General features: G+C 43.4%; 1 protein-coding gene across 2 annotated transcripts in view; it reads left to right on the top strand.

The window, feature by feature from the left end:
• STK32B (serine/threonine kinase 32B) overlaps positions 1-26,909 on the top strand; it is a 325,870-nt gene that overhangs the window by 276,804 nt on the left and 22,157 nt on the right. Inside the window, exons 10-12 of one of the 2 annotated variants that reach the window (XM_019479582.2) lie at positions 13,360-13,491; positions 14,220-14,284; positions 22,082-22,191. In XM_019479582.2, the coding sequence (XP_019335127.1) occupies positions 13,360-13,491; positions 14,220-14,284; positions 22,082-22,191 (307 nt within the window). The remainder of the gene's footprint in view (positions 1-13,359; positions 13,492-14,219; positions 14,285-22,081; positions 22,192-26,909) is intronic. The other variant, XM_019479571.2, reaches the window with a different exon arrangement.

The following is a 26,909-nucleotide window of genomic DNA, read 5'->3' as shown; positions in this document are numbered from 1 at the left end:
GCAATGAGAGCAGTAAACAGAGCAGTAAACAGAGAGCAGTTGCTCTGGGATAAGCATCTCATAAGTGGGACTGCCTTGAAGAGGCTTGTCTCTGTGCTGGTGACTTTGGGTGTCGAATTGGTGCTAGAGAGCTTGCCTAGTACCTTGTGTGTTTGTGTGTGACTCTCTATTATTCTTTTTCCTTTTCCCCTGTAGTGGGTTTTTTGTTTCCTTGTTTGTTTGTTTGCTTTTTTTGTTTTGTTTTTCATCTTTCTCTTTCTCTCTTTCTTTTCTTCCACACCCCTTCCCCAGGTAGGGCTGGTTTAGGTAATTGAGGGGTGGAGCTAGGCTAGGCAGCCTTATAAAAATACAGCCAAGAGCAAACCGTGTGAGTAGTGAACAGAAGCCAGCAAACAGAGAGTTTGCCCAGGGAATTTGCCATAGGAGTGAGGGTGGGTGTGTTGCACGTGCATATGCATGTGCAAGGACCTAGATGCAGGTGTTTGGTCTGCAGGTTCTTGTGGTGGTACTTTCTTTCTCTCCTGCTACCCCTTCCCCTGTCCCTCTTTTTTTCTCCTCTTTATAGCATAGGTGTTCTCCAGGGAGCAAAGGAGGCACAAACAAAGGCTAGGTCAGCAGTTGTGACCTGCAGGGGATGTGCATTTGATTGTGTTCTTTCCAGAAGGTCAAAAGCACTTCACCTGTACCAAGGATAAGCTGGTGCCTTCCCTGGAGGAGAAAATTCAAAGATGATATTCATGCTACATTGCATCAGGGAATAGGAAGGTTGCTTGGACAAGAGTTATGAGAGGTTGGTACTACTGGCCAAAGGGAAATGAGAAGTGACAGCATGTGACTACTTAAAGAAGGAGGGCCCCCAAAAACTGAATAGGAGTGAATTGAAGTCTGCAACCACTTTCAAGTGCTGTGTGGTGGAAATGCTGAGGAAAAGGCAAAGGAGAGGACATCTACAGGTATGATGCAGAGGACTCAGCAGTCTAGAGAGCAGGAAATGCAAGGCCCGAGGGACAAGGGCTCTAGGATCACTGCACCAAGAAGGAAAAGAGTGGTGGTAGTTGGTGACTCCCTTCTGCAAGGGACAGAGGCACCAGTTTGACATCCAGATTTGGAGGCCCAAGAGATGTGCTGCCTTCCTGGAATCTGAATTCAGGACACCATAGAGAGACTGCCACAGAGAGTTCATCCATCCTCTGGACCACTACCCCTTCCAGCTTGTCCATGTAGGCACCAGTAGTACTGCCAGGAATGACACTGGAGAAAGCAGAGGTGAATATGAGGCTCTTGGCAGGAGGATTAAGAACCTGGGAGCATAAGTGGTGTTCTTGCTGTAGAAGGCAAGGGTCGAAGCAGTGACCATCATGTCCTGGGTGTGAATGCTTGGCTGAGACAGTGTTATCAATAGAAAGACTTTGAAGTCCTTGACAATGGGCAAATGTTAAGACAGCAAAGCAGAATGTATTTGTGTGAAGGTGAAAGATACAGTAGTGATATAAAAGGGGGAATTTATTATAGGCCATCAAATCAGGAAAAAGAGATGAATGAGGCACTCTTCAAGCAGGTGAGAAACCTAGCCAAAAGCTATGGGATGGTACTGATGGGAGACTTCAATTTTCTGTACATCTGCTGGAAGAACAATGCAATCAAACATAAAATGTCAAGCTGGTTTCTAACATGTGATGGACAACTTTCTGTTCCAGAAGATGGAGGATACAACTAGGGGATCATCGATCTTGGATCTTGTCCTGACCAACAGCAAAGAACTGGTGGACGATGTGAAGGGAGGCAACTTGGGAGGTAGCAGTCATGTTATCATAGAATTCCAGATCCTGAGACAGGGAAGGCATGAGGTCTGCCAAGTTAAGATGCTTGATTTAAAAAGGCATATTTAACCTGACTCAAGGAGTTAGTAAGTATGGTACCATGGGAAGATAGACTGAGGGGTAAAGGCACCCAGGAGAGCTAGGAGTTTCTAATGGCCCATAGGGTAAGAAGCCCCACAAGAAACTGTCTCAGCATGGTGGAGGCACAAGAAGAATGGCCAGAGACCAATGTGACTGCACAAATAGCTTCTGGGATGCCTCAAATGCAAAAGGAAAGCATACAGACAATAGAAGAATAGTCACTAATGAAGTGTACCAGGAAATAGCAAGAACCTATCGGGACAAACCCAGGAAGGCAAAGGTCAAGAACGAGCTGTGCCTGGCAAAAAAGTTAAGGAGAACAAGAAGAGGTCCCATAAGTATGTTGGCCAGAAAAGAAGGACCAAGGAAACTGTGGGTCCACTGTTAACCAGAACAGCAGGAGGTTTCAAGTAGAGTCCCGCAGGGGTCTGTCCTTGGCACGGTGCTGCTCAATGGGCTTTTAATTATTTGGATGCTGGCACAGAAAACTTCTTGAGCAAGTTTGCAGATGATATGAAACTGAGAAGGATTATGAACATGTTGGAGGATGGGAGTGCAATACAGAAAGATCTTGACAGATTGGAAAGCTGGGCTAGAGCTAGCAACATGAAGTCCAATGCGGACAAATGCAAGATGCTATAACTTGGGAAGAATAATAAAAACACACAAACACAAAATGGGTGGTACCTGGCTAGATGGAAGAACTATGGAGAAGGATCTGGGACTCTTCATAGATCACAGACTCAACATGAGTCTGCAGTGTAATGCAGCTGCACATAAGGGAAATGTGGTTTTGGGATGCATCAGTAGAAACCGTAGGTGCAAGACACAGAAGGTGATAGTGCCTCTCTACTCGTCACTGGTCAGGTCTCATCTACAGAACTGTGTGGAGTTCTGGGATCCACATTTTAAAAAAGATGTAAGTTAGAGAGGGTACAGAGGTGAGTGACAAAAATGGTAAAGAGTTTGGAAGGGAAGTCATATGAGGAGAGGTTGAAGGAGCTACGCATGTTCAACTTGTGGAAAAGGCACTCGAGAGGATACATGTTAGCACTCTTCAACTACTTGAATGGCTGCCATAAAAAAGATGGAAAACAGCTTTTCTCTCTTGCTGCAGAGAGGCAGACACAGACCAATGGCTTGAAGTTAGAGGTGCACTGATACATCAGTCCGATATCGGATTGGTACCAATATAAAGAAAATTTGCTATATTGGCTATCAAGCTGATGGGGCCAATAATTTGGACATTAAATGTCCATGCTGTCACTCAGGCAGCAGGAGCAGAGTTGGCAGCATGGAGAATTGCCTCCATCTGGTAAGTGTGTTGTGGTAGAAGGGGAGTGGGGAGAGAAGGAGCGTGGGGGGGACACATCCACACCCCCCACAGTGAGAGACGGGGAAGGGACAGACACTGCCCAGTCAAGGCAGGAGGGGCACAGGACAAAGCCATGGTTCATGGGGGCCAGGCAGATCCCACTGCTGCTTGCAACCTGGGGGGGGGGGGCACGTACCCCCAGTTCTGCCAGGGGTGGGTTCTTCTCGGCGGGGGCAGGGCTCAAAGTGGCCATTAGTGGTGTGAGAGGCATCTGCATCCACCCCAAATTTCACCACAGCTCTGCTCCCAGCGCCGCCACCACACTCCTGCCCAGCACAGCGCAGATCTTCCCAGCTCATGAGTAAAGGCGGGACATAAAGCCAGGACTCCACTGAGTGACTGGCAGCAGCGATGCTGGGAGTGGAGCAGAGCTGTGGTGAAATTTGGGGGGGCTGCAGCATCCTCCCAGCACTGTCAGTGTCTGCTCTGAGCCCAGCCCTGTCCGAGAAGAGCCCCGTGCAGCCCCAGCTGCAGCCCACCCCGTGCAAATCTGGGGGCACACCTCCCACTCTTGCCCTCCCAGGGTGCAAGCAACCCCCATGAGCCATGGCTCTGTCCCGTGCCCCCCTGCCCCACCTGGGCAACTCCTGCCCCTGCTTCTTCACCTCCCCTGCACCCTCCCTCACCATGGGTGGCATTGATCTGCCCCTCACCCCACCACAACACACTTACCACCTGGAGACAGCTGTATCAGATATCAGATCAATATTGGCTGATATGCCTCTTTAAATATCAGCTATCGGTATCAGCCCCCAAAATCTCTATTGGTGCACCCCTATTTGAAGTTGCAACAAAGTAGGTTTAGATTGGATATCAGGAATAACTTCTTACTGTTAGGGCAGTGAGACAGTGGAATAGATTGCCTAGGCAAGTTGTAGACTCTCCATTACTGAAGTTTTTCAAAAAGGGGTTAGACAGCTACTAGTTGGAGATGATCTAGGTGTAGCTTTGTCTATATTCTATCATGGGTATTTTCCATGCTTCTGACAAGAACAGGGAAACCCTTGCTGGTTTCTGCATGGGGTTGGGAGGAAATTCTCCCCCATTCCCTCCCACCCTGCTTGCATGGATCAAGGTTTTTTGTTAAGATTTCCTTAGAGGTGTTGGCTATAGACAAAGCTAGAGATATTGACTGGAGCATGCCTATGCTCCTGCTGGGGCCAAAGCCAGAGGTTCCTGGCTGAAGGGTCTTGCCCCTCTGCTGAGGGCTAGACCGATTGCCACATTAGGGGTCAGGAAGGAATTTTACCCCATGGTCAGATTGGTATGAACTGTGGAGTGTTTTGCCTTCCTCTGTAGTGGGGTGTGTGACCCTCTACCTGGGATCTTTTGATCATATATTAACAACCTTTTATAGAAGGACATTGGCTACCATTGTTTTCCTGTTGTACCTGTGGCAGGTTAGGTTGTTATATTTTGTGCTGTACCAGGGTTGACAGTAGTCTTATGAAGAGTTTAGATTATGGAATCTATGAGATGGTTTGGATAGGGATGGTCCTGCCTCAGGTAGGGAGTTGAACTACATGACCTCTGGAGATCCCTTCCAGCCCTACTTCTGTATGACTTCTATGATTTTTATTATTTCATTCATTCTCTATTTTCTTACAAATAAAAATATTTTATTACTGCAACATCAGAATTAGTGATAACCAGTATTAGTTCTTCACTGTTCTGACAGTGAAGAAGTTGTTTCCTATGTCCAGCCCGAATTGGTCGAGGCGGAGTTTGTGACTGTTCGATCTTGTTATCCCTTGGGGCGCTCTGGTGAACAGATGTTCCACCAAACCCTGGTGAGCACCCCTGATAAACTTATAGGTAGCCACCAGATCACCCCTTAGCCTGTCATATATCTTGACTTTAAAAAAGCCTTTGATTTGGTATCCCATGATCACCCTTGGCAAAACTGGATAACTGCGGCCTCAACCTCACCACGATCTGCTGGCTGGGGAATTGGCTTCATGGTTGGACCCAGAGGGTGTGATGGTTGATGGAAGTCAATTGTCGTGCTGCACTGTGACCCATAGCATCCCTCAAGGCTCTGTTCTTGGGCCAACACCATTCAACATCTTCATTAATGATGTGGACAGCAGTATTAGTATTAGAATTAGTATTAGAAGCAGGCTGGCCAAGTTTGCTGATGACACCAAACTCTGGGGTAAAGCGTCCACACCTGAGGATAGGAATGTGATCCAGGCTGACCTTGACAGCCTCAGGAAATGGGCGGACAAGAACCTAATGGTGTTTAACACCAAAAAATGCAAGGTTCTCCACCTTGGGAGGAAAAACCTGCAGCATCCTTATAGGCTTGACAGTGCTACGCTGGCTAGCACTACAGACGAAAGGGACTTGGGGATCATGATTGACCACAAGATGAACATGAGTCTTCAATGTCATGCTGCTGCTAGTAAAATGCTGGCTTGCATCCATAGATGCTTCTCAAGCAAATCCCTGGATGTCATTCTCCCATTGTGAGGTCAGAGCTGGAGTACTGCTTCCAGTTTTGGGCTCCACAATTCAAAAAGAATGTGGAGAAGCTTGAGAGAGTGCAGAGGAGAGCCACGGGCATGATCAGAGGTCAGGAAAACAGACCTTATGAAGAGAGGCTGAGATCCCTGGGACTCTTCATCCTGGAAAAAGCATAGGCTCAGGGGTGATCTGGTGGCCACCTATAAGTTTATCAGGGGTGCTCACCAGGATCTGGGGGAACATCTGTTCATCAGAGTGCCCCAAGGGATGACAAGGTCAAATGGTCACAAGCTCCTCTATGACTGTTTCAGGCTGAACATAAGGAAGAACTTCTTTACTTTGAATGCCTTCAAGAGACATTTGGATGTCTATCTTGCTGGGATCCTATGACCCCAGCTGACTTCCTGTCCCTGGGCCAGGCGGCTGGACTCAATGATCTTCCGAGGTCCCTTCCAGCCCTAATGTCTATGAAATCTATGAAATCTATAACTTCAGAGGAAGTAGCTCTTTTGCAGGTTGAGCAGACATGATATTATGTCATCAGACACATGACTCTGGGTGATACAGTGATAATTCTTTTGGAAGGAGAGTGCCTCTTTCACTTTCTCACATCTGATCCAAAGGCTTTCTGGTGAGCCACTTATCAGTCCACTGAAGATGTATGTGAGTGGGCAGAGTAAAGTCTGCAACAGTGATTTTAGATCCAGAATGAAGAGCACAACAGTACACACTGAGAAGAAGCTTGGGAAAAAATGAGCCCCCTGACCTATTTTAGGAAATTCATAGAGACTTCCATTATGAATGAAATTCACTTAATCCACACAGAGCCAAAACATTTTAATTCTGTGTAGATACAGCTGAAGGATGTTGACAGCTAGGGCTGGGACTATGGGTTTCTATTACATCCTATGTGTTGGAATAATGGCATGCTAAGCTAATTGCAAGGCATGCAAAAACTACCATGCTATAATTCTCTGGATACTGAGCCTAACGCAGTAACCCACAAACTATGCAATCTTTATGCAGAGTGTGCCTGCTGCAGAAAAACTCATCCCAGCTCTTCATATCCAAAATGAATTCTCTAAAGGGAAATTAATTTAGGTATTCACAATCTAACAATTGCCTGCAGCACTTATGTGTTCAATGTTGGAAATAATTTTCTAATACATCAGCAATTACTTTTAAGTTACTGAACAAACTTCAGCCCTAGTGTGCTCAACAATATGGTCTTAACCTGGGGCATTTATAGAGCTTGGAGTAAATTGTAAGGAAGGCAATTGAATGCTAGTTGCTCTTAAGTTACCCCAAATGTGAATTTCTTCATAGATACACTGAAATATAAAACAAAGCAAATGGATATATATGGACTAATTAAGTATTAATTGGACCAGAGAATAAAGGAAGAGACTTCATAGCTGGATAGTTAAGATGCTCATCTAGGGTGAAGATGGCAGAGATTTGCATTCAGATCCCTGTTTTAAATAACTTTGAATATAAAGTGCTTCAATAGTTCTGACTTAATTGTATCCCTCCCTTAACTACTATACTACAGAGTCCTTCTCTCTCTCTCTCTCTCTCTCTCTCTCTCTCTCTCTCTCTCTCTCACTCTCTCTCTGTTTCTGGCCCTGTAGTTCTAGGTGTGAGGCCAGGATTCAGGATTCCTCTCTCTCAGATTGAGTGCCCTTACCACAAAATAGCAGTGTCGGAAACACGTTTGCTCTCTTTTTCTGAACCCATCAACCTGGAATTCCCATCCAAGCAGGAGTGGACAAAGCCTCTACAGTTGCCCAGTAGTTAGAAAAGTCTCCTGGGAGGCAGGAAGATTTGCACACAGAGGAGGGCATTACATGTATTTTCTGAGTGAGTGCTCTCATTGCTTGGTTCTTGGGCAAAATCGGGTGCCAGCCATAGAAAATGAGGCCCCCAAATTCAGGAGAGGCTTTCAGACTCTAAATCCTAATTTCACACAGGAGTATATATCTGAGAGAGGTGGAAATCAAACATACCCCTCTCCTCAGATTTTCCTTTTGTTTGGCTCAGATATCCCCCTGCCTCAGTCACTGGGGCTGTTGTGAATCCCATTCGTAGGACGCTGATACTCTGCACATTATATAGATTTTAGACAGGGCTAGTTTCCATTCTGTGGGCCAGTTACTTGTAACCTAGACTATATGTATCATCACTATGACACTTAGTGCCATGTAAGAGAGAAACTAGAATTTGGCCCTTAGATGTGTAAGTGGTGTATAAATAGGTATTAGGCAGATTAAGATTGGATTAGGATAATACTCTGCTTCCTGTTTTGTCAACCAATGAATCATCTCTGAAATTGGTAAGAGAGAATGTCACGGGGACTGAAACCAACAAGACGTCCTTGAAAAGACTGAATTGTGTGCCATTAAAATGTATCTAAAGAAGCACCCCCCCCCCCCCCCGTTGTGTATGGATTTATTTTAGGGGCTTATTTAATTGGAGTGGGGAGAGATTCATGTTTAGGAGACATAGCAGAAATAAAAGAGTGGAGAGAGAAAATCTGTTCTCATCAAAAATTTTAATTATAGCCATCTAGAAAAATTATTCAAACCCTAAGATTGTCTACATCTCAATTTCCCGTACTGGGATAAAAAGAAATCTCCATTAAAGGTCAAAACAGTCTAGAGAGGGGAAAGCATCTTCCTTATAACAAGTAAAACAATTTCCCTAGCTGAAACAATAACTCCTTTTGGCACTAGCTACCCTTAGAAAACTTCGCTTTAAAGGAGGAAAATGCCAGTTACAGTTAACAGCCAAAACTGCTTCATAACAAAACCAAGAAGGTTATCCTCAAGGTTAAAAGAATATTCTCCCTTACTAGTTACAAGGAAAGGAAGAATATATAATAATATTCTTCAAGTACAAGAAGATAGCAATAAAATACTACTTATGTAACCTCAGACTTTATTGAAAAGTTCAGTTCAAAACTCAAGCTAGAAACTTGCTCCACTTTGTTGACCCTGTTGTGGAATATGCATTTTAAGACTTTTAGTGACGAGGTAGATGCCACAATGTCTTCATTATGGTAACATCACTTTGCTGTGTAGTCCCCATCTGTCCAACTTGAGATCAGATTGAAATTGTATGGAATTTACTTTGCTATTGATCTGCCAGAGTCCAGATTAATTAACTTTTGAGGCACATGGCAAAACTTGCCCAGTTTTTCAGGCTTTTAGTGCTGAAGTCAATTGAGGGATGTGATGGTTTTGTGTGTGTGTGTGCACATGTGCATGTACATGTGCATTGAAGACTACTACTGTTAAAGGCAAGTATTATTTTTCTTGGGATCACATTACCCACCACCCCCATTAGTTTGCATGTAACTTGCTGGCCCCAAAACATTTGCCACTGAGAAGGATTTTGGCTTGCGGTGGGAAGTCAAAAGATTTCTCCCTATATACTAGTGCTGGTAGTCTTCCTAGACTGAAAACAACATTCATAAGATGCTGTATTTCTATTAGTTCAGGACCCCTCTACATGTTAACATGTATCACACAATTCCTGGGTTAATTGCACAATTAATTTAGATCAGCTACACATGCAAATGAATTATTGTGCCATAAAAAGGTCCAACCAGCTATTTTTGGAAAATGTGTAATAACTTTATAGCTGGTTGCTATCCAGCTTTAATTTGCATGTGTAGCAGAGTCTGTTCCTGCAGCTGGGAGCCTTTTCAGCAAACTGAGCTCCCAGCTGCAGGGGTGCACCATGCACAACTGGGGCTGGGAGTCTTGCAGCTGAGGAGTCCCAGTAGCAATGAGGTGCTGCTGCAGTCCTCCAGCTGCAGGGGTGTGTGGGGCAGTCTTCCAGCTGTGGGGGAGACTGCAGCTGGGAGCTCCATCAGCTGAGAGGGCTCCTAGCCAGGGGCAGCACCAGCCTCTTCCCAGTAGAAGGGGGCTGAGGCAGGCTGCGGGTGGGAGTGGGCGAGGCTCAGCTGCATGGGGTGGGCAGCAGTGGCCCAGGGAGGTGAGAAGTGTGGCTATGGAGGGGGCTAAAGTAAATTTTGGGGTGGCTATAGCCAACCCTGTTTCCAGCTGTGGGAGCTTGCTTCTTGCCAGGATCACATGGTCCCCATGCACTGGCAGGAAGCAAATTCCCACAGCCAAGAGCCTGCTCAGCTGACAGGGCTCTGCCTGCACCAGCAGGGGCATGGTGAGATCTAATGCATGATCCCATAATCATGCCTCCTGCCATGTATGTATGGCATGACAGGAGGTGCAGTTGTGTGGCTCGAGCATTAGACCCCATCATGCCTTTACTTGCATGTGTCAAGGGGCCCTCAGTATCATGGAGGCATCTTTCTATTCAGCTACACATAGTGTTAAGCTCTGTGTTTCTTTGAGGCAGTTTCTTTGTATATTGTTCAATATTTGATAAAGCAGAAGGAAGAAGGTGATTTTAAATATAATTGAGTTTCTTTCATTTTTAGACACCTGACAATATTTTTTCAAATGATTTTTTTTTTCAAAGAAAATCTCTAAACTGTGCAAGCTGGAAAAGAAAGTAGAGTTTGACAAAAATGAGAATATATTTTCCTTATAAAGTGCTATACCCTAGAACTTTAAAAAATAACCTTAGTAATCATGAGAGACAGAATAGCAGCTGAGAAAAATCATGTTTTAGCAAAAGAAATTATGAGGGAATCTTAAGGATCAGATGCATCACACACTGCTTATATTGACAGTTAAACAAAAATTATTTGTAGGAGAAAAATAAACTGGTCTAAAAATCAAACAGCTCCACTTAGGATGCAGATGGCTGTATGAAATGTTAATGGGTCTGTGATGGACCATGCAGATATAGTGCCATGTCACAGTTAGCTAGCTGGCACTTTACCATGATGTGCTTTACCTCAGTGCTGTTCCTAGTGGTAGGCTCCACCATACCAGAAAATGGCAAGAGAATTTGGGGAGTTACCGCCCAGGTTTTTACTTATGTAAACTTCTAGAACACTGAGCTTATTTTTTCCTAGAGGTGCCTAGACCTTTTGAAAGAGGCTCACAGGCTACCAGGGCTCATTACTTTACTGCATGGGTGTCAAACTCATCTTGGTCCGCAGCTCAGATGAATAATGTGTGCTATGCCCCCCCCCCCCGCCTCCCGCATGCCAGATCTAGCATGTGCAACACTTACTGTGCTCAGTCTGGGACTGCACCACATGCAGTCCCCATGCAGGGCGGGTTTGAGACGTGCACTACATGTAGGACCCATGCCAGTTGCCCCACCAGAGCATCCAGTGGGGGTGTTGCATGCAGTGTGGGTGCCGAACTGGCTGGGACACTCCTGGTTTCTGGAACAGGACCAGACTTTCCTGATTTGTTATGTTCTAGTTTCATAAGTGAAAAAGGGATAGTCCAATGATTGTGATGTTAGCCTGGAGCTTACTATGTTTCCTGGTTTGAACTTACAACTAAGCCATTAACTTTCTCAGTCTGTCTCCACAAAGTGGAGATAATAACACTTCCCCACCATACAGTCATACGTTTTCAAGATTAATACATTAAAAGTTGTGAAATGCTCTGATGCTGCAATAATGCAGGTCATATAAATCTCTCACATAGATAGTGGAAAGGTATCCAGACAGAGACTGGTTTGCATTTTACCTAGGCTTCCTACAGACCTTCCTCCCAATTAGACTTTGAGACTGAAAAGAATCCATTGCATGTGAAGAGGAGTAGCTGACACCTCTTTTGTATATACAGCCATTGATATGCTCAGAGGACTTTATATCTGGCTCATGAATCACAAATTCAGATTTGGGGTGCACAACTCAATTTACAATGTTTAAAAGTAAGTGTGTAAATAAAAGAAGACAAAGGAAACCAATCAAGGTGGTTACTCTCTGGTTCTTTAAACAAGTCATCAAAAAAAGGAAACAACTAAAATATTTTCTGTTGAAATTTTTGTCATTTTTCATTATTCACCTGGGAGCTTCTGGGTTCTTATCACTCTTGAAAATCTGGCAACTCTATTTAGGTGTCTGAAAATGAGAGCTGAGCTATTTTGAAGTTCCAGTCCTTGTCCTGGATAATGAGCATTGAAACTAAGACCCTTCATATCGAAAGAGGTAATAATGAGGATTTCACATCCAAATGTTACAGTGGTTCTAATAATATTAGTAAAAGGAAAAATGAAATTAGTCTAAGAGAGAAGAGACCTTCACTGTCACATGGGAGGGATTCAGACCGCAAAGTGATAATAGGGGCCTTCCAGTGGTAAGACAGATGTATTTGAGGTGTATGTATTATCTCTAGCCACATCCCCCTCCACCCCATGTCAGCTTCCCTCCAGCCTTGCCGCTGCTGCAAAGGGAAGGAAGAGCTGCTCTAGCACCCCCTGGCGTCCAGCCTGAGCCACTGCAAGCATGGGCCTGCGTTTCCAGAATGAAATGTGAATGTCTATGCACTTGCAAATCAGTTCAATCTTTGCAGGTTAGGCTAACCTGCAAAGATTGAATCAGTTCAGGCTCTGGCTTTCTGAATGTCTGTCCTTAGCCAAGGTGTACAGACAAAAGAATTCTCTGGTCATTATAAGATGCATCTTCACTAATAGTGTATGCATATATAGTTATACCTGCAAACCTTTGCTAGTATAGACAGGACCTGTTATTCATAAGAGCACAGTCAGTCTCAGATACAGAAATTAAGTCTTTGTGTTGGCACCAGCTCCTCTGTTATACAGGGATTGGGAGCCTAGGGGCCTCTGGCTGGAACTGGACCACAAAGAGGTTGGATCTGGCCCAGGAAGTTCTGACCTGGCCAAGCCACCTGTTCCCTCTGCAACATGCTCATCTACAGCCCCCCTTGATGCTGTCTTGTGCCTGTGCTTACCCTGCCTACAGAGGGGCCAGTTAGCAGCAGCCTGAGTAAGCGCAGGTGACTGCAGCTCTCTGGGGTGTGTGGAGATTTGCAGCCTGTGACAGGGAGCTGGGTTGCAAGCAAACAGCACCAAAATGTTGCTGCCTCCTGCTATGGAATATTACAAGGGTTTTTTTTTGTAGGAAAAGGTATATTCATTATTATTTTATAGAATTTTATTAAGTTTCTAGAATGCAGGATGCAGGACATCTAGTATCATGCAAGGGAGTCATATATTTATATCCAAATGCATGTCTTTGAAAGTGGAGTGTAGAAACTGTAGGTTCAAGTAGTGCCTGTGAAATACTTTGTGTCCTTCTTACACTCTTACAGTTACCTCAGCAATCTGCACCAAAGTTTGGGCAAGACACCTGACTTCATCTGAAGTCACTTGGAGCCCCTCTGGCCTTCTTTGTAGACATCACTCTGGATTTACACTTCTGGGTTCAGAAGAGGATCTAGACTTTTAAAATTTAGGGACTTGTATTTTTATTCTGTGGTTTAAAGTTTAAAATTCATTACTGAAACTAAAAGTCATAATTTTTTATTCACAGTTTATACAGTTAAAACTTGTCAAACAATACTGTGATTCTTGAGAATTACATCAGGGATGAATTTGGCCTGTGCAATGTGACAGAGGTTTTGTATTGTTGCTATCTACGACTGGACAAACAAACAGACAATATAATGATATCTTAAAAACTGACTTTGTCTCCTTTTGTACCAGAAAGGAAGACTGAATTGTGATCCTACATTTGAACTAGAAGAAATGATTTTAGAGTCCAAACCCCTTCATAAAAAGAAAAAGCGACTTGCAAAAAATAAATCCAAAGATGGAGCAAAGGAAAGCTGTCCACTGGTAAGTTGTGGTCTCTAGCTTCTGTCAATAGCATCCTATCTCCTTTATTCTAAGAAGTTGATCAATAGAATTTAGTTATTGTATCTGAAAATGGCTTGGTCTCGGCTTTGGTTAGTTATGCTTTTCTTTAATCATGAAACAAGAAAAAAAAGCAACAATTTCAGTCATAAAAAGAATTATGCATCTTAAAGAGTTAATGTTTTCCTATACACTTTTTTAAAGTTAGGAAATTGCTGCCACTTAACAATTGCACATCTCACACATGAATGGATAAAGTAATAAGGTGTACTTATTTACTGCTGGTATTTAATATGAAAAGAATACAGTATACAAAGTCCTTGAATTTAACACTTTAAACACTACTAAGTAGTCTGAATTTATGTATTCCACATATGGAGGCTCATTGTATACAAATTCTAAACTTGTCCAAGAGATGAAAAGCAATGATCTTCCAAGCTCCAATGTCCTTACACTGATATGTTTTGTTGCTCCATCTTTGAATGCTCACACAACATGCTCTTCTTAGAACTGTCAAACTTAAAATTCCTTAAAAATCCTTTAAAGGATTCAAACATGAAAACTCCTGCCACTATATATATATCCTAAGAAGCCTGGAAAATGCTTGTTCATATTCATCTGTACACTGTTTGGTTTGGCACCAGTTTTGTTGTGATTTTACATATGCTTTTCTGTCATTTATAATCAACCTATTCATGGTTTTTTTAAAGAATGTACACCTGCAGCAGTGCTTGGAAACAGTGAGGAAAGAATTCATCATATTCAACAGAGAAAAGTAAGTGCATTTCTTAAATGCCTGTTTAACATCCATGACTGAAAGCAATTTCAAAAGGAGAAATCCTGCTTCAAAATCTTAAGAAAAGTGATTAATGATCACAGCAGCATGATGTAAAGCCTTTACAAGAAATAAAAGGCTGGACTTCCATTGAGTTCCATGTTTTACTGCTTGTAGTACAGAAGTGTCGTAGTTTGTCCACCTCACAAACAAGCAAAAATGCTTGTGGTGAATGTGTGTTGGACAGATCAATAAATGTCACTGGCAGTCTCCAGAGAGGCAGTTAACGATTAAGCAAAGGGAATATTATCCAAGTAGCCTGCTTTTTCATGAGTAGAACAAAACCAACAGAGGTGATAACTCTTAAAATTTTAATGAAGAAAGCTGCAGTGTTTTGACAAATATTCTTTGTATATCATCTTCCAAAAACACCGCAATGCTTCTTTTCACCATAACTAGAGAATAAAGGGGACAGTGATACCTCTTTACATCTAGAGGGAATAGCTGAATGGTCTAAGCATTAGCTAGAATCAATGCAAGCACAAGTTTGAATCCTAAATGTGTGGACATTTTCTCTCCTAGTAAACTGAATTTCATTTAGTTTACTGTGCATAAGTCTTACAGACATTAGTCTGTGGTCTTGTCTATTGTGCCTAAATATTAAGGATCCAGTGATAGTTTTCATAACAGAAGTGGTTTGCCCATATTTTTGGCCCATTCCTTTGATCCAATTGCATTCAACTTCCTTCCAATCTAATTCTATGAAATGTTTTTACAACACTGTGAAACACTGGGCAGGTCGAAAGCAGGGTCTGGAAGAAGGAAACAGTGTGCCACTGCTGGTGTCTCCAACTGAGTCCATCAGGCCATGCAGCCACTTCCTACAGCACCTGGCTGGAGCAGGGCAGGAGCAGCTCTGCCCCCATGTAGGCTGGGTACAGCCTCCTCCCTGCCTGACTCTCCAGTGTCCCCCCACTGAGCCAGGGGGCTTCAGCCCCAACTTGCCTTCAGACCCCATGGTCTGATGGATGCTGTGCCATGCACCAGTTCAGGAAATCTTGGGTCTGCCCCCTTGGAGAAAGGAGGTAATGTAGTATAAGTCTATATAGTCCTCAAGATAGGTCTCTTCAGAGACTTCCAAGCTTTGACTTTCATCAAGTTGATGACCCAAATCTTTTAAAGCTGCTTGACTAATCAAGCTTAAGATGCTAAATGGCATGTGCAGTTACTATGTGTGAAGTATCTGATACTATGTGATTATATCAAGCACCCCATCATCACCACTTCTATTTATTCCTTCCTCATCTTGCTTCTTTATCCTTTTGTTTTACCCTTTATCACCACCGTGATTTGTTTTCATAGACCCAAGAAGCTAGTTTCAGGGCTGATACTAATGTGCACAATATATTTGGCTACCCCAAACATCATTTTAAATACTCACTACCATTTCTGTTTAACTTGACTATTGATTTTGTTATCAAAGTGACAAGCTGGCAGAGCTGCCCATATAATTCAACTGTTTGGAGATACTTATTACCCCAAATGAACCCAAACCGTAAACAAGTGCCTTCTTCTGAGTCTTGAATCTCATAGCTTGTTTATTTTAGGGACATAAAACTGGATGTTAATCAAGTCAAAATTTAGCCCATATCTTTCAAATGAAAGCTTATCCCCTCCAGAATAGAGGTGTTCACTGAAAAGCTTCATGAACCTTCTTATCAGATAATCCTTTCCTGAGCAACAGAGCAGCAGGTTCAATAGGAATGTGATACAGTTACGGTAGGATTAGAAATTCTACCAGTCCTGCAACACCTTTCAATTTAATCCCTGAAAAGCCCCCAGTTAAATTTTATTTTGTGTAAAACAAGAGTCAGTTTTTATTGTTTCAGCCATCTTGAGACTTCTGGGTTATCTTTTTGATGGCCTCTCTCACTGTATACCTTTCATTCTGTATCAGATATGAAATGTCTTGTATTTTGACTAACTTGTGGTATGACAATTTTCTGACTGGAATTAAAGGCAGGTTGATGAGACTTGGGATTAAAAAAAAAAGGCCCTGTTGACTGTCATATCTCTACCAGAAGTCTAACTGTGAACTGAATACATGTCTGCAGTGTTTGCTTACCTAAGATCTAGCAGATCAGTGTTGTCAGAGATGGCTTGTGCAAATAGACAGATAAACTTCAGTGGATAAACTACTGAAAACAGATACGAATGAAGAACATTATAAGGAGGGTGAACATTAAGAAGGCAGAACATAGTTAAAAAAAACAACAACCCAGTATTCATATAAAAGGAGAGAGCTCGAACCTAGAACCCAGGATTGTCCAAGTAAGAGTCCACAGGCCACATCCAACCAGTGAGAGGTTAAAGTACAGCCTGCTGTTCTCCTTGCTGCTACTGGCAGGTCTCCTGGCTGTGGCAGCAGCCAAGATTGTGGGGCAGGGCAGAAAGGGCTGAGTAAGTCCACTGCCTGTTTGGTGGAGGAGCGGGGGCTCATGTTGCTCACATGGGAATGGAGGGGTGGGGGAGTGAGATAAGAGCTTGCCTGTGCCGATGCTTGAGTGGGGAGCTTGTGCTGCTCATGCAGCAAGGGGGCTGTGTACAACAGAGCTCCTGGGAGCCTACACATGCAGCCCACAAGACAAGCAGCCCTTGTAAGATGTGGCCAGAGGCCTGTGACTGGAGCATGCAGCTCCTAGCCACTGTGAGTTTGGACAGCCTCACAGTCATTTGATGCTTCAAGATTACCCCCAAGATTTGCCAACAGAGCTTTCACCTGAAGGCAATGTGCTTTTCCAGTAAGACTGTTTCTGACTGAATTGTATTTACTTGATTAGACAGTCTGTCAAATGGTTGTGGAATCACCCTCATGTCTGGATAGTTATGAGACTTGATGAAGGGGTATGCAGAATAAGGAGGGTATTCCAGGCCTACAGTGAAATAGGAAAAAGGCAGACGAGTCACTTGTGCATGAAGGATACTCAAGGAAATATTAATGCAAGTGAAGGTGGAAATGAGAAGAGACACGAACATGGAAAATGGGCTTTAGGAGTGGAGAAATTAGGTGAGTTGGCTGTTTTTCTCCATGTTTTCATTAACCTCATGGGAGTTGACAACCAACAAAATGTATTACAGTCAAGATATCAGAAACGATTGCTGAAGTTACACATCATTGTTCTTACTGAGGAACCTAGATAAGGGCCAGACCTTCAAATCCGCAGGTCACACATCAGCTCCCAATGATAATGGTGGATAGGTGCTCAATGTTTCTGAAAAGAATATTACTTATTTAGCTGTTTGAGGGTCCCTCTACACATTACAAGTATTGTACAATTAACTGGTTACTTGTGCAATTACCTGGAAATCAGCTACACATGCAAAGTAGCTATCACACGATAAAAAGCTCCAACCAGCTACAAAATTAGACCTTGACAATGTGTACTCACTTTATAGCTGGTTGCTATCAAGCTTTAATTTGCATGTATAGCAGGGTATCCCTTGCAGATAGGAGTCCAGCAGCTGACAGGACTCCCAACTGCAGGGATGTACCATGTCCAGCATGAAATGGCTGGGCCCTGAGAATCACAGCTGCCATGATCCCTAGAGCTTGGAGGTGCTGAAATGCCCGGGCCTTGGGGATCATGGCTGCCATGATCCCCAGGGCTCCAGGATGCTGAAAATCCCTAAGGCTGGAGGATCATTGCAGGAAGATCCCAGGGTTGTGGGAAACCCCTGGAGCTAGAGGATCACCAAAGGGAAATCCTCCAACCACAGAGGTTTCCCACACCCCACTGAAGCAGGGGGGATTGCCCTTCAGCAGGGGTGATTCTTCACCTCTGGGGGTGCGTGGGGTCCCCCTGCAGCTGGGAACCCCTCAGCTGGGGTGCATGGGACTCCCAGGCATGGGAGCTTGCTTCTTGCTGGTGCAGGGTGAGCCTAGGATTAGGCCCCTCTACACCAGCAATAAGGCACAATGGGATCTAGTGTGTGATCCCACAGTTGCACCTCCTGCCATGCACATGTGAGGAGGCCTAAATAATGACCTATTAGCCTAATCGTAAGCATCCTTTTCTGAAAAACCTTAGTGGCCCAAACTAATGATTTACACAAATCAGTGCAGTATTTTGTAGAAGATCAGATATCCAGAGCTGTAAATGAGCAAGTAGATACTGACACAGCCTATGAACGTGAAAACCTGAATGTACGTGCTGAGTATTGTTGGAGGGGGGGGACCCAGCTTGTCAGACTGCGAGAGTATTACATTCATTCCTAGAATACAAGGGCGAAACAATTAGAAAACAGACCCTTTCCCTGACATTTGAATCAGTACAAGAGGTTTCAAGGGTAGAAGCAGAAACGCCGGTAGATCAGAAGTCTGGATGGATCATGAACCACACCTTAGCTGTGTATGTCCTCGTTCCATAGACTGTTCCAGATGGGATTCTGTGGAATATTTCTTCTGTGTATGCAATATGGCCCTGGGGGTTGTTGCAGCCCTGAGGCAACCATCCCTCTTGTGACACCCCTGTCTTTATTAGAAAGAGAGAATGGTCACTGGATGTATATAAAAGCCAATTCTTCAACGTCTCGCCCACTCCTGCTTCTTCCCGGGACACACACGTCGCACATCCCTGACTCTACACTGCATAATAGTGCACAAAAAGCTCCTGAAAAGCTGTGCATGGAGTGAATCAAGGTAAATACCTTCTGCACAAGCTTGCCACAAACCTCCCTGTCCAACATGGGCAAGATTTTCTGAAACAACTAGTGATTTTGTACAGTTCAATCTTTACTTGTGCCCACCTTGATACACCCTAGCTGGGACCTGACCTTATTTTCAGAGACTACCCCTTTTTCTGAATCAGTTAGTGTTCCTCGTAACATATTGGCAGAAGTCTCTTGTGAGCTATCCGTTTGTGTGTCATTTTCTCCAGGATTAACACAGCCACACAGAACAAAATCCAAAGGAAGTGGTCAAATAGGCTTGTGCAGTCCAAGGCTAGATGTAATAAAGTAAATATTTTCCTTCATTCTCTAAGAGTTACACTCAATGTCTCATTTAGGGGAATACATTAAATAGGCTAAATTAAACAATATAGAAGAAGTCATAACTTATTAACATATAGGTAAGAGCTGGAGAAAACCATCTGAAACATTGATTGGTTAGTGATGTTTTGATTATTTCTGCTGATAAACAGAGCTCTAATCTCCACATTTCTCATTCTGTTGTTAACAGGGTTTTTTTTCATTGATAGGAAGCCTGCTATTTTTTCCCCAGACATATGTTGCAGTATCTGAATTTTTATTCTAACAGTTTTGCCAACAGTTTCTTAAGCTGATCTTGTTTAGTTGAGCCTTAATAAGAGGACTACCCTAATGAGAAAGCATAGCTGCAGGCTGTGTTTTCAATTTCTTTAAAAAATATTGTAGCGATAAACTTCTGGCATTTGCTCAGGATTTGATTGAATGGCCTGAGTACAGATTATTCCTGCTATTTTTTCAAAATTATAGCTCAAGAAAGCTTTGGCTGCTTCTGTTTACAGATGTACAAGAACCAAATAACACAGATAAGATATAAGGCAGACATTTGGTCTCGTAAATTGGGAAGTATGAGTTCCTTAGTCCTAATCCCAGCAATTAACCTCCATGGGCTTCTGATGCAGACAGTTGGGCTTTGACCTTGGGCAATTCCTTTAAACCTCTAGCATTAGTAAGAAGATCTTTAGTATTGTTCTGCTGTCATCGTAGAAGTGTCTTTAAGATTAAATGGGCAATACAACAAAAAACAGAATTTAGTATATTTGTTATAATGCCATAACTAACAAGATACTCATCTCAAGGTAGTACAGTAGTACTGAGTCAGGGCTCTGATAGGAGAGTGAAAATCACTACATAGCCTCTCTGACAGTGATCTTTGTCCATATAGTATTGGGGTTTTGCCCCTTTAAGAAAACAGTCTGTTTCGAGGGTATCTGTGTTAAAGCTGAAAGTTTTATATAGGGGCTGAATAGTCTAGTATAATATAGTGTGTAGTTGCTTTGGAGCTCCTTGTATTAATTGTTGTGCCTCCAGTAAGTGGTAGTGCAAGTTGAATCTCTATTCCCTGATGATGCAGCAACTTAGTTTATCAAGTGAAAAATAATCAGCTCTTGACTGGAGCTTTTAAAGCAATAATAGTGAACAGGAATGAAAATGCAGAAGTACAGAGATTTGCACAGCTTATCAAGCAGTTACTAGTACAGAGAAACCAGACAGATTCAATAATGTTTAGCAGGCATCTATCTAATTAGATGAGAAGGCTGCTCTACAAAGGCAGATAGATCCATTACAAAAGGGACAGGGAAGTATTAGATTAGCGAGAAGCAGCATATTGACTTAAAATGCTGAAAAGTAGAGAGATGGATTTTAGATGAAGTAAGACCAGCAGAGCATCATTTGAGTGGCAAAATAAAGGTGGATTGTTACATCATATGACATATTAAAGTCAGTAATGGGATCCAATCAAGTACCAGTGCATCACCTTTGATTGCTTCTTTTTATAATAGTGTGGCAGAACACCATAGGGAATGTGTAATGCTAAGTTGTATTAGTATTTAAAAATAATAAAAACTTCCAGAAATGCCTTATCATTAATGTAGTGGCATTTCCTGTTACAAATGTAAAAAATGTGTTTTAAAAAACAACAAAGTAACATAATCTAAATCAGGGCTACCTTTTTGTTAAAATGGGTTTCTGCTAGTGTGCGTGTGAGAATTTCTCCACATTTAAATGTAATAGTAGGGCACATTATTTCAATCTGTTTACAGATTTTTTTTTATATGGTTGATATGTTTTAACTTATTATTTTATTTAAATCAATGGGAATATTGGATGAAAATAGCATCTTTCATGCTTAGAAATTCAATGGCCCCTGGTCTTGACATTGTCCTGAGTGCTCTCTCTAGCCCACCTCTTGAAGCAGGTCCACTGTTCCCAAGCAGACCCAAGGCATTTAATATTAATTGAATAAAATAGGTAAATAGCACCAGGATAGCCATATCCCCAGGATATAATCCAGGGTGCCACCTTTTCAGCAAAGAATCTCTGTTAGCCCTACTTTCTCTGGCTTGTACTTTTCTTCGTCATCCAATTTTGCTTCCCAGCTGCCCAGTTTCAAGAAATGAGCTGAAAAGGAAGTTAGTTAAATAGCAGTGGGAAAGGCTATGCCCCATCTAGGGCCACTTTCTTCACTAGCAGCAGCCATGTCACTGAGCCACCCTTCCTCCAACATACTTAGCTCCTCCTGGCCTCACATAGCTTTCCCCCCTGGAGGCTTTATGGTCTAGCTTTGAGGGGACGGCTAGAGTGTAGACTGGCTAATTGTTACAGCATTGCCTAGAAACTACAGCACTTGTTGTACAGCGCTGTACAACACTGGCTACAGCACTTTCATAAAGAGTAGAAGATCCAGGTTCAAACCTCAGGCATCTTAATTACCAGGTCACTCACAGGCAGGACAGAGAGCATCGTCCAGGTGAGGCTCCTGGGCACCCAAAAAGAAAAACACCGGGAGACTTGCCTCTGGCTCGGGGAAGGTACTGCTGCCTGATACCACTGTGCATCCACTGTTGTTTGCACTACACAGTCCAGAGGAAAAATGCATAATCTGCCAGGGGGGCAAGAGAGCAGGTTACTTCCCATGTCATCCACCTGCTGAAACTCCTGCCCTTTGGGCATAGACTAGATGCCCTGACTGCACTATTTATTTGCAAAGTCTTCCAGTGGTCATCCTCATTACAGTATTTCTTCATGCAGGAGGGGGTCTCAAGGAAGACGTGATGCAGAATCCCTCACAGGAAGGAGAGTGTGCCTGTGTTTGGAGAGAGAAAAAGCCAGCTGGTGGATTGAGAGTAGCAGCCCTCAAGGTCTCTGACTTTCCTTTCAGAGAAAGAGAACTCCGCGTGCGTACAGTGCTCAGCATCCTCCCGCCTGTTGCCACTAGCGCACCCCAACTCACAGAACATTGGTTTAATAGCTCACCTGAGCTCTTATGTCTCCTTCACCTTCAAAGTCTTCCATAGGAAATGGTCCAGGTTATTGGGGGAGCTGCCATTTCCTGAGGAATTGTTCTAATACTAGGCTATTGTGCAAAAGGTGGGCAACACACACCAATGCCTGGCTGTGCTCAAGAGAAAAGAAAGCATGGTGTGCTTTATGCAGAACTTCACCCAGTGCTTCTGTCATGTGGGGTAGGCACCCGCCCCACCGCTTGTGCAGCCTAGCCTCCAGCAAGGCATGGGGGATAACCTACACACATGCTACGCTTCATATTTCCTACTGGCTAACTTCAGGCACCTCTCTGCTCAGTCACTCCTGATCATCTTGGGGAAGTATCTAGCTCTCCCTATATACTGGATAAGGATCTGAAGTCCTTAACCCAGACAATTTGAATTCCCCTCCAAGAGCAAGGCTTCTAAATTTTAGGCAGTACGGTACCTAAATGGCAGCCTCTATAAAGTCAATTTGGATTTGGCTTCTAAGCCCCAGGGACCTTAGGCATCTCCATGGTTAAGGCAGAGCATTTTAATGAGGAAAACTTTGGATTTGGGTATCTGAATCTCTCATTTCAGGCTGCAGTTACTGACCATATCTAATTCCCTAATGCATCCTCCTGCTAGAAGGTAATGAGAAGAGATACCAATTGAGCCAGCCAGCCCCCAGATGCTCATTTCCTGTCAAACAGTTAAAAGGCTTTTGCAAATAAACCATCATGCAAAGTCAGTTTAGACTTGAACATACCAGAAATCTTATGATGTCCATTGAACATCTCTTGTGGGTCTGCAGTTTTGATTAGAATGTCTTCCTAGCACACCTGAGGCAACACGGATATACAGTGTTAAGCAAATTAGTACCACTAAACAAACAAATTGTAGCAGCTGAGATTTCACACCCTCCAGGAAGTGGGAGAGGGAGCAGCTAGGGTAGAAGAGTGACTCAACTATGTCAGATTACTGTTCTGGGGGGGTGCTTTGACTTCTTGTGGCTTTTTGTCAATACGTGCTGACAGCAAGCTGCAGCATTGCCTCTGTATCATCAGTGTAATGTCAAGAAATCATGTCCTATGTATCCACAGTCCCAAAGAACTTGATATCTCATTAGTTTATCTTTTCTGCCCACTGTCAGATACAAGTGAGGAAGAGGTCTGGGAAAACATATTCTTACTAGTTCACAAAGCTGTTGTCCCTGGCTCTTATTTCTTTTTAAGTTTCCAAGATCAGAGCTCCTGGATTATGCCACATGTCATGACTAGACTAGGAAAATAGTTTATGTTTTTAAATGTCTAACTAGAGTAAACAGGATTTAACACCTAGGGCACATCTCCTCATGCATTAATGTGCACTTGCAGCAGCAAAAAGAGTAGCAGCACAAATTTATGCCACTATTTTTTGCCACAGTGCATGCCCCTGAACATGCACTTTAGTGTGGGGCAAACTACCCCACTTCAGGGAAACTGCCCTTCTCCTAACTAAAGGAGTGGAGATGCTCTGGCTGGCAGCCAGAATGTCTCCCAGGAGAACCAAGTCTACGCATCTGACAGTGCACAATCCTCATGTGCACTGCACTGCTTCTTGGGGGAGGGGGGACTTGTGCCATTTTTTTTTTTGCTACTGGGATTTCCCAGTAGCAAAATTTGCCCCCACAATGCAAATCTGCAATGTGGGGCACATTTTAACATTCCCAACTTGCAGTTAGTGGTGTCACGAAGAGGCTTACAATGCCACAAACTGCCTGTGCCTGCACATCTAGATGAAGTCCTAGAGGGCCATGACAAGCTCATGCGTGTCTTTTAAAGATGGCCTGTTTTCTCAGTTGGAATATGACTTGAACATGAATATTAATCAGCTGGTTTAGTTTAATTTTCTTAAATGGTGCTTCATCATTTCCTGTTTTCATTTATTTACTCAGGTTCTTGAGTCTTATGTGCTTTGTCATTTCCCAGGATAAGCCCAGAATTAGAAGAACCTGCAGGCCAGAGTGTCACAGCACCCAGTATGTTTCGTCACTTGAATTCCACATACCAGTGTTTCACATGTCACTCACTTCTTATGTGCACCTGAACCCATTATACTTGATTATAAATTGTCAGTTGATAGCAAATTATATTCACAGGCATTTACTGAACCTAATTACTCAACAGGAACCATCAACCTGAATCAATTACCTCTGGTGTAAGTGTATTTCCCTGAGGAGTTTATGAAAGTGTGGGAGTAAATGGTACCTAAGTGCCAACAGTGCAAGAAGTTGCATGCGAATATTTCTACCATAGTTTTATTTTTAATGTTAAGATATAGTGTAAACAGTTTCTTACTATCTCGGTCCATTTAAATTAATTGGAGTTAAATCTGATCAGTTTGATTAATCACAGGAGCTATCCACAACACATGCAATACACAAGGAAAAACAATGGTGGGAAAAAGTAGCAAAACTATTGTTATTTCTACTGCAGTAGTGCCCACAGAAGATTATCAAGGTCAGGAGCTTACTGACCTAAGTGTTATTCAGACAGCACACTGGAGGTGATTCCCGCTCCAGACACCTTGAGATTTTCTGTGACATTTGAAATCAATAAGGTAGATGCCTACTGAATCTAAGGCCATGAACCTACATAAGGCTTATCATGAATAGACCTTGTTTCCATTCAAAGGATACTGACTTCACTAGGTATCTGGGCTGGCTCAAATATCTACCCAGACAAAACTCACTGAAGGACTAGAGCCTAAACCAGGGGTGGGTGATTATTTGGACTGAAGGGCCATTTAGGGAGTTTTGATGAGCTGGTGTAGGCCAAGTCAGCACCTCTCCTCACCCCTTCCTCCCACCCCTGCTCACAACAGTTCACCAAAACCCCTTAAGTGGTAGACCACTGGAGCAGGTGCGTGAGTGGGGTCTCCATCAAGACCAGTCTGCAACCCCAGTAGGCAGGGCACACTTGGCTGGGTGGTTGTTGTGGGGCCATGGGTGGGTGGGAAGTGGCATCCAGGAGCAGGCCAGGCAGATGGGAGTGGGGCCATGGCCCAGGGAAGAGCTACCATCTGCTTCCAGCATGGCCCTGCGCTGTCACTGCCCTGCAGTCCCAGCCCCAGCCCTGACCTCTGTCCTGCTCCCAGATTCTGCTCCCCATCCACCCACAGCCCTATCCCATCCGCCCAGTCGAGTGCACCTTGCCCATGGGGGTCTTGGACAGTCTTCATGGAGACCCCACCCATCTGCTCCGTTTGGCACCCCTAACTGGATGCAGGGCAGATGGGCTGGGGTGTCTGGGCAGCAAAGCAGGGTCTGGTGGTAGTGGAGGGGAACTGGCAGCAGCAGCTGGAAGGAGCTACTGCTGTAGGTGCTGCTGGGAAGTGAGTTTGCTGCTGTGCCACCTCAGCCCCACTGTGTGCCCAGGGGCAGCAAGACCAGCTGCATCTGCCATAGCCTGGGCTGCCCTCTGAACCTGGGCCAGCCAGGGAAGAGGGATCCGCTGTGGGCCAGATAAAATCCCTTGGCAGACTGGATCTGGCCCATGGGCCATATTTTGCCCATCCCTGACCTAAACCAAACAAACAGTGAAGTATAGGAATAGAGCCTTGACACTACAAATGGAGAAGTACTAGAGACTCCATGAAGTCAAACAGGTTGACTAGTGCTAGTGCTTGTACATGGAAGTCACTCAGGCTTAGATCCTCAAAGGTACATAGACACCCTATTCAAGGGGCCTTTTATATTACAGTGAAATAGGGCAGTATAAACCCCTAAAAATAGAGAGGATGGTTACAGTAAAACTAAACAGTTTTGCATGCACTATGCAAATGTTGTTTCACCCAAAACTTGCAATGTCTCTCATTTAAGATTGATCTATAAATAATATAACTAAATATAAACTTTAAAAAGCCACAAATGAAAAGCTAAGAGTAGTAACATAATGGACTATCTATTCTTTCACCCAGAAATAGATGCCAGAATACTGAAGCAACCATCGTTATATGAAATACCCACAGAAAACTCAAGGTTTTATTTTTAGATATGTTCTTTTGAAATGCATTAACATACACAGACAGAGCTCCCACTCTAAGTGGAAAATAAGAGCGTACTATTAGCTGTAGCATTATTATAACTCCTGTGCAATACACACACACACATGTTTTTTAAAAATTAAATAGCTGTATGAGAGCTGCACCCACCAGTCTCTGAATTGATTATTTAGATTAATTAATTACTTCACCACAGTTGGCACTCTTGTGACTCATTCCTAATTTTTCAAGTGTTTTTCTCTCCTTTTTCCTCTACTCCTTTCCTTTTTTTCTGTTTCTCTTATCCTCCCTTTCTGTTTCTTCTTCTCTCTAGTCCTTGTCTGTCTCCTGAATGTCTTTGTTCCTATCTCTGTGTATTCATCTGTCTCTACATTTTCCCTTCTTTTAAGTGTAGTGGAGAAAGAGCAGTCCAATGTGTATAACACAACTCCCTTTACATGCAATAGTACTGGAATTCAGTTGACCACTATCAGTGGTTTCATGGTTTGTGCAGCCAGCCCTACTCTCAAAATGCTTTCATGCTACCTTTTCTCTGCTCTGTCAGCCCATGGTCTATTTGCCATTAGAGG

Source organism: Alligator mississippiensis, chromosome 2, assembly GCF_030867095.1.
Source record: "Alligator mississippiensis isolate rAllMis1 chromosome 2, rAllMis1, whole genome shotgun sequence".
In the NCBI taxonomy this organism is placed as follows: Eukaryota; Metazoa; Chordata; order Crocodylia; family Alligatoridae; genus Alligator; species Alligator mississippiensis.
This window is presented reverse-complemented; position numbering and strand designations above follow the sequence as displayed.